General features: G+C 43.1%; 1 protein-coding gene across 1 annotated transcript in view; it reads right to left on the bottom strand.

Annotated features, from left to right (window-relative positions):
* Positions 1 to 2,286: 2,286 nt before the first annotated feature.
* Positions 2,287 to 8,871, bottom strand: part of IL17REL (interleukin 17 receptor E like) — a 49,855-nt gene continuing 43,270 nt past the window's right edge. The window contains exon 17 of the mRNA XM_072596512.1: positions 2,287 to 8,108. Coding sequence (XP_072452613.1) covers positions 8,093 to 8,108 — 16 coding nt within the window. The 3' untranslated portion in view covers positions 2,287 to 8,092. The remainder of the gene's footprint in view (positions 8,109 to 8,871) is intronic.

The raw sequence follows: 8,871 nt of genomic DNA, 5'->3' as shown, positions 1-8,871 counted from the left end.
AGCAGCATCCGCTTTTGGAGCCTTCTGCCTAAAGACCCTGGGGTGATTGAGCAGTTGATCTGGGTCTCAGTCTTGATAGGCAATCCTAGTGCTGGTGGTGGCTGTGGAGAGGTAACCCGACTCACAGATCCTGGGCAGAAAAGAGTGCTTGTGGTTGCTCACAGACCAGAGCATAGGCCAGGAGAGGAGTAAACTCTTCTCCTTTGATTGTGCCACATTGGAGGAACTGAGAACTTACAGATTCCTAAAGTATACCCTCCACTTGACAAAGAATTCAAAAGTCAAGTAACTGTCTGGGAAAATGCCTCAAAAGGGAAAAAAATAAAACTATCAAAGGTTATTTTCTTGGTGAAAAGTATTCTCTTCCAACCTTTCAGAAGAAGAAGAACAAAGCACATGATCAGAAGAAGACATAAAAGTTAAGGCTTCTACATCCAAAACCTCCAAAAGAAATATGCAATGGTCTCAGGCCATGGAAGAACTCAAAAAAGATTTTGAAAATCAAGTAAAAGAGGTGGAGGAAAAATTTGGAAGAGAAATGAGAGCGATGCAAGAAAAGCATGAAAAGCAAGTCAACAGCTTGCTAAAGGAGACCCAAAAATGCTGAAGAAAATAGCACCTTTAAAAGTAGACTAACCCAAATGGCAAAAGGGGTCCAAAAAACCAATGAGGAGAAGAACGTTTTAAAAAGCAGAACTGGTCAAATGGAAATGGAGGTTCAAAAGCTCACTGAAGAAAATAGTTCCTTAAAAATTAGAATGGATTAGATGGAAGTTAATGACTGTATGAGAAACCAAGAATTACAAAACAAAACCAAAAGAATGAAAAAAAAATAGAAGACAATGTGAAATATCTCATTGGAAAAACAACTGACCTGGAAAATAGATCCAGGAGAGACAATTTAAAAATTATTGGTCTACCTGAAAACCAAGATCACAAAAAGAGCCTAGACATCATCTTCCAAGAAATTATCAAGGGAAACTGCCCTGATATTCTAGAATCAGAGGGTAAAATAGAAATGGAAAGAATTCACCGATTACCTCCTGAAAGAGCTCCCAAAAGAAAAACTCCTAGGAATATTGTAGCCAAATCCCAGAGTTCCCAGGTCAAGGAGAAAATATTACAAGCAGCCAGAAAGAAACAATTCAACTATTGTGGAAAAACAATCAGGATAACACAGAATTTAGCAGCTTCTACACTAAGGGATCAAAGGGCTTGGAATATAATATTCCAGAGATCAAAGGAGATAGGATTAAAACCAAGAATCACCTACCCAACAAAACTGAGCATAATACTTCAGGGGAAAAATGGAATTTCACTGAAATAGAGGACTTCCAAGCAACCTTGCTGAAAAGACCAGAGCTGAATAGAAAATTTGACTTTCAAATACAAAAATCAAGAGAAACATGAAAAGGTAAACAGGAAAGAGAAGCCTTAAGGAACTCTTTAAAGTTGAACTGTTTACATTGCTACATGGAAAGATGTTATTTGTAACTCATGAGAACTTTTTCAGTATTAGGGGAGTTATGGGTATGTATGTATGTGTATATTATATGTGTGTGTAGATATGTATATATACATGGGTGTATTGTGTATGTATATAATTGAGTCTTACTCTCATGAGTTTTGGCTTAAGGAGGGAATGACACGCACTCAATTGGATATGGAAATCTATTTTACCCTGCAGGAAGGCAAGGGGGAAGGGGATAGGGGAGGGAAGATAATAGAAGGGACAGCAAATTGGGGAAAGGCATAATCAGAAACAAATACTATTGTAGAAGAACAGGTCAAGGGAGAGAATGGAATAAATACAGGGCAAGATAGAACAGAGGGAAATGTGGTTAGTCTTTTATAACAAAACTACTATGGAAGTGTTTTGCATTGTTACACATGTGTGACCTATATTGAATTGCTTGTTTTCTCAGTGAGGGTGGGTGGAAAGGGAGGGAGAGAATATGGAACTCAAAACTTTAAGAATGAATGTTAAAAATTGTTTTAACATGCAACTGGAAATTACGCTATATAGGCAATGGAGTATAGAAATCTATTTTGCCCTATAGGAAAATAGAGGGCAAGGGGGATGAAAGAAGGGTGGGTAATGGAAGGGAGGACACACTGGAAGAAGGGGTGGATGGGGTGTATGCTGTCCTGGGGTGGGGGTGAGAGGAGATGGGGAGAAAATTTTGAATTCAAATTCTTGTGGAAGTGAATGTTAAGAGCTGAAAAATAAATAAATTATATATTGGGATAAATATATATATATATTTTAAAAGGCCCTAGAGATGAAAAAGTGGTGATAGCTTAAAAGAAGGCTGGCTCCCAAGTTCTCCTTGGGAAGACATAGAAAAAGGTAGAAGAATTAGTGTTATCATGTAACCAGGGATGTGCTAGTAAATTTAATAACTAGCTAACTGGAGGGGAAAAAAATGTATGCACAATGCATTTTAAATTTAATCTACATTATTAATACTTTCTACATCATTAGATTAATTTTAGACAATCCACAATACAATAAATCAAGTCCTGATTTGTAGCATAGTTTTGCTTCTCTCCAAGGTGTGAATGCCCACACAGAAGACTTAACAATAAGCACTAGTTTGAGCTGGCTCCAGCACACCCTTCCATGCACCCTAAGGCAACAACAGCATCATAGTCAGGACACATTAGGTTATCTCAGGATAATTCAGATCAACTCAGGATAACCAAAGGATTCCTGATGAAAATTTGCAAAGGGATCACCACGAAAATAATGGCAGCACATGCACCAACATTGGATTCAGAGGTAGAAAAATTCTCAAAGAACTCTCTAAGACCATGCACATTCAATCCATATAGACTCTGGTGCTCATGACTTCAACACAAAGGTGGGCATAGGCGAGGAGGGCTAAATCGGATGATGGGAAATATGAATCAAAAGTAAGGAATGAAAGAAGCCAAGACTCCCCAGTAGGTTATGCCTGCCTGTCTCTCATGAATACTTTCTTCAGAGAAAATATAGGATTGTTGGGCATGACAAATACCAAATAGCAGCCGAAAAAGTGACAGTGATTATATCAAAGATGAGAAACAATTTGTTTGTGGTGAGGGAGTCACTCCTAATTCAGCGTTGGGGTACATAGACAGACCACCAAGTTGTTAGAACAAATGGAACAATTAAGGCAAAACCAGAAGCACAAAAAGAAGAGAATATGTGGCATGCAGTTAAAACCATTCCAAGGTGGCCAGTTTTACCATTTCTTAATGTGCGGAAATGGGAGATCAGTGGGAAAAAAGATATTGACACTAACGACAATAAGATAAAATAAATCTCAAGGGCACTTTAGTTTGCAAATACTTCTTGCTAAGCAGAGAGATTCGACAACGAACATTTTACAGAGAATGGTGGTAGACTGTTATGTGACTTATTGCCTTATAAAACAGAGAGAATACATAGCAAGTAAAACTAGTTTGTTTTTTTTTAAATGCTTGGTAAGAGACTGAACTAAGCAAAGTCATCTAAGGGCATTTATGGATGAACATGGAAAAAGGACAACAAGCATATGAAAGATAGAAACGATCAGTAAGCATTCTCATAATAGTTTTTACCCTCAAGGACAGTAGCACTACCATACTTGAATCACAGTTCCAAATCTGCTTATATCATATGAAGATGTTGTTTTTTGGTTGTTTGTGTCCAACTCTTCATGACTCCACGTCATGGGGTTTTCGTGGCAAAGATACTGGAGTGGTTGACCATTTCCTTCTCCTTTCCTTTTACAGATAAGGAAACTGAGGCAGGCAGTATTAAGTGACTTGCCATGGGTCACAGAGGTCATATTTGAGCTCGACAAGATGAGACTTCCTGACTCCAGGCCCATCACTCTGGCCACTGTGCCTTCATAGGAAAAGATGGCATTAAATAGAAGAAAACAGAAAAGCAACTAGATTAGACCAAATGTACACAGGGAAGGTCTGTGCTGGAGGCACAACTGAGATATGAGTGTCCAGGAATCTGAAGGAAGGAAAAGTTCCAAAGATATTGGGTGGGGGGAGCTTGAACTGTATAAATACAGAAAAAGGAGACATCAACAATTACTGATCTATTTGCCAATTTTCTCATCTATTCAGAATTTGAGAATAATCTTCCCAGGGCATCACAAGGGTATCCTTGATGAAAGTTCTACAAAGGAACAATAGGGCTTTTGCAAGTGTTGTCCCGCAGCAGACTAACATACATCTTTAAGATCATGCAATTGACCAAAAGACAAGCAGAACAGAAGAATCCATCCACTGTGCTAATAGTTTGTTCACTATAAAATAGTCAGTGTTTAGGGGGAGCAGAACTCTGCCTTAAAGATTCTTTTCCAACCAAAAGCACCCCATGCAGATGTCAAAACTGTGCTAGAATCCTTGAAAGATGTAAGAACAAGGATAAACTTTTTCTTTTTTACAACAAACATTTATTAAGTTTTTACTAGGTTCCTACCATTATGTTAGACACTGGATGGAGGAAGGGGGAAGATACAAGGACAAGAACAAGAGGAAGAAAAGAAGGAAACAGCCCTTGACCTCGAGAAGTTTATATTCTGCCTCTGGGATGCAGCATGTAAACCAACAAGTAAATATGCCTCTAACATACTGGCCCAAAGATACCCTTTTGTCTGTGAGCCTCTGAGTCATATCAGGAGAGTCCTCAAACTGTCACCTCTGCTTGCCAGAGGGATGTGCCCTTGTCATAGAGGGGAGTCAGATCCTAGAGAATTGAGAGGAGAGATGCCCTCAGATAATATTGGGCTGATTACATCAAGCCTCTAAAATGAGATCCACCCCACCACGTGGATGTCATGGAGCCCTTTCCTGAATAAAAGACACAAGACAGGCAGACAGTGAGGGCTGGTGCCCCCTGGCTTCGCTGGAGCCAACGCCTACATCACCGAGATCCCAGATCCAAATGGCGATTGGACTGTGGGAGCTTATTTATCTGTATATCAAGGAAGAGAGGGAGAGGCTTGTTCTGAGATGAGTTACAAACTTTGTCTTGTCTATGTATCTGTTATGTGCCCTAAGGAACATACTACATTCCTTAAAGGCAGGAACTATTTCCTCTTTGCCACTGGATTTGCCGCCTGAATCATCCAAGCAGCTTAGGGGGTGGCCTGGCAGAGAAAGAGGAAAAGGCATCTAGAGCTTAGAGACCTGCATGTGGTCACATACAGAGTCAGCAGCAGACTGGGGACACCCTTTTTGCTGGTCTCTCCCATTGCAGTTAACAGAATTCTGCCAGCTGCTCCTGTTCTCCCTCTTCCCAAAACACTTCCCCAAAACATCACCAATCAGCCATCCCTGCATTCCTTTCCTCATTCCTTTCTTTAGCTAACTGACTATCCAGTTGGTTTTTGTTGTTTTTAAACCTAGCGGGTCAATTACTTAGCTCACCCATACGTTAGCAAAGTACTGGACAAAATCTCTCTTGTGGGAAAAGATGGAGAAGTGTGAGGTGGGCAATAGTACAAACCAATGCCCAGCTCGAATGTAGTTGGACAGCACAGAAGGCATCTCTAGTGAGGTTTGATTCTGCCTCATTAAAGGGAAAAGTTAGTTTGGGCCTTTGTTCTCTGGTTTTATTTTGTGCACAGTTACTAAGAATGATATAACGATTCAAAGAAAAAAAGATCTGGAGGTTTCAGTGGACTACAAGTTCAACAAACAGCAACAGCAGCATAGAATATGACCACAGTGCAGTATGGTGACCATGAAGGGGAGCCAGGTGCTGTTACATTGCAGCCAACCCCAGGGAGGTGATGGCCCCTGCTGGTGTCTGTCCTGGGCAGACCACAACTGGGAAGCATCCAGAGGGGAGCAGCCAGGATGGGGAAGGATCTGGAGGCTGGGCGATCCAATCCTTTAGCAGGCTATCATTTGGAGGAAGCATTTGACCCCAGAGGCAGAATAAGGATCAGTGGAAAGAAGCTGAAGAGACCCCGTTAGTCTGTAAATTTTCCCCAATATGGAATGGAGGTAGTGAACTCCCCATCAATGGAGGTCTTCAAGTAGAGTCTAGATGGATCCTTCTCAAGGGTCCTTAGTCAGTTCTGGGATGAATCAGAGATATCTGTGGTTACTTCCAAGTTTGATAGTTACTGAAGCCACTAAAACCACGGAAACGTTTTCTTTTAAAAACTACTCGATGAGCTAAGTTATTTGAGTTTGTTTGAACAAGGCTGGCTAATTAGTTACTGATCTATCTAGGCAGCAAAGGTTTACTGGATCCCCACTCTGTGAAGACTTTAAAACCCTAAATGCGAAGACTTTAAAACCCTAAACCCCTAGTTTCGCTGGGGAAACATTACAGTCTGGAATCTAATAGGACATGGAGGAGCCCATAGAGGGGGGATGGGGAAGAGAAGCCTTTCCTAAGCTGGGGGAGGCAAGGACAGAGGCCACTCACTTCACAACTGGACCTACCTATATTAATGTTCTGAGGAGGAAGAGGGAGGGGGAGGAGGAAGGGAAGAAGAAAGGAGAAAAAGAAAAGAAAGGAGGGTAAAGAGGAGTGTCTTCCCCTACCCCTATTGTACAGGCTGGGAAGGGGAAGATGTCATGTGGACAACCAGGGAATGCTGGGCAGGCTGGCTACCAGGGTCCTAGTAAAGCAGGTCTTGTGGGGAAACCTGGAAGAAAGGAAGTGGAGGGGAGAAGAGGGAGAAAGGAAAAGGAAGAGGGATCAGAGAGAGGGTGGAGCAGGGGAGAAAAGGCTATGGCATGACTGGAGAGCCCAAGGGTCTGGCAGGATGCCTCAGAGCGATGCCTAGCCCTACTGGGTGGGGGCGGGGTGGTGAGTAGGGTGTGGGGTTGAGTCACTGCAGAGCAGAACTCTGGCTCCAAGGGGGCACTTGGAGTTGGGCAGGGTTGGGAGTTGTTCAGACTGGTTATATCCATGAAGCCATCTGCCCGCTACATTCTCAAGAGCTCAGAGAATTGCCATCGACCTAGATGAAGCTGCCTGGATTGAAACAGGGGGTGAAGCATCCTTGGGTTCCCAATGGGAAGGGGTTACTCCCTCCTACCTGGTCCCCCTCTTACCCTAGGCTCGTGCCACCAGACTGGCGTTCTGACTTTGGCCCCAACCTCAGTCTTTCAAAAAAGGGAGGAAATGCCCCTCAGTGTCTGTGACACTCTCTTCCCAGTACATACAGGGTACAGAAGAAAGCAAGCACATGTGACCCAAGGGCAACCCCCAGTTCCCCTTCCTCCTTCCCCTAGGATGCTCGTGAAGTCCTCCCTAAGCAAGTTTTAGCTTTGTGCCAGGCTCTGTATATCATGAACTTTCCCTGTCTTGTCTGAAGTCTTTGATGCAGTAGAGACATTCTCACCTGACTAAGACATCATTGACTCCTTTAGGTGTAGTGGAATGATGGAGTAATGGATTTATCTTCTGTCCTCACATACAAATGGGAAAAATGTGTTTGGTCAAGGTTAAGTGACTTGAACAGGGTCATATAGGGTCAGAAGTCAGGTCCTCCAACATGAGTGCCAATGAATCCATAATCCCAGGTCACCTGCTTCTAAGTCACAGAATCTCCCATCTCAGAACTAAAAGGAGCTTAAAGGGCACTGACTTGTACCTGAACATCCCTGGCATCTTTGCTCTCAGACATTCACCAAGGGGGAGCTCACTACCACTTCTAATAGTAAGTTCCACTTTTGGACATTTCATAACAGCAAGATTTTCTGCATTCTGTCCCTCTGCATCTTCTCCCCATTCCCTCCACTTCTCCCTGCTCTGGAGCCAAGCAGCACAAATCCATTCCCTCTTACATATGACAGGACACCAAAGACTTGAAGATAGTCATTGTGCCTCCCCTAAATCTTCTCTTTTCCAAGCCAAACATCCCCCATTTTCTCAAACAATTCTCATGTGCTATGGCCTTTTCTTTTCTTGTTCCTAGTCTTTTCTGGAGATGCTCCAGCCCTTCTGTGAGTGGTCCAAGGCTGGCCAGTCCTGAAGTCAGGGAAGTCCATCTCCTTGGCATCCTCAGCTTCCCCGCTCTGACACCATCTTCTCCAGGTCACTTCTCTCAGCCTCGGGACAAGGCTCCCATGAGGAGCACCATCAGTTCCTGGGATCCCTGAAGCAGATGGGAAGGGGTGAGAGCTGGCATTTGGAATCTGAGGCTAGCTGCTCAATTTAAAGCCTCTCCTGATCTCATTTTTAGTGTCCCCTTGCCCCTCCAAATCACTTAATATTTACTACCTGCTCCCACTCCCCTCCTCACTGGCACTCCCCATGTAGAATGTAAGCTCATAGAGGAAAGATCACCGTGAATCCAATGTTCAGCACAAAGTAGGTGCTTAATACATTTTCACTGGGTTGAACTTACTGGAATGCAATTTGGGGGTGGTAGAGAAGAAAGACAAGAGACATGCCAAGTCTCAGGAGTTAAAAAATTTAAAGTAAAAAAGACATTTTGTGGGTAGTAATGAGTCTTTGAGGTCAGAAAGAGCTTCCTAACCCTTAAAGCACTCCAATAGGAACAGGCTTCCTCATGAGCTAGTGAGCTTCCCGTTACTAGAAGTCTTCAAATACAGGCTGATAGAATGACCATTTGCAAGAGGTGTGGAAGAGGTTGGGCTGGGTCCTTCCTTCCTCTGAGATGTCAAACATCCTATCCCAGGCCTCCTCTGCCTCTCTTTCTCAGTCTCCCTGACTGGATCTTCATCCAGGTCACACTCATTAACTGTAGGTGCCCCCAGGGTTGTCCTGGGTCCTCCTCTCTTCTCCCTCTATGCCATTTTCCCTGAAGATCTCATCTGATTGTCCAAAATTGGGGTGGACTGCCTTGGGAGGGAGGAAGCCCCCTTCCTCTGGAGATGGAGCAGAGGTGGGACTAC

Source organism: Notamacropus eugenii, chromosome 3 (assembly GCF_028372415.1).
Source record: "Notamacropus eugenii isolate mMacEug1 chromosome 3, mMacEug1.pri_v2, whole genome shotgun sequence".
Taxonomy (NCBI): domain Eukaryota; kingdom Metazoa; phylum Chordata; class Mammalia; order Diprotodontia; family Macropodidae; genus Notamacropus; species Notamacropus eugenii.
The sequence above is the reverse complement of the archived record's forward strand: the minus strand, read 5'-3'. Positions and strand labels throughout refer to the sequence as shown.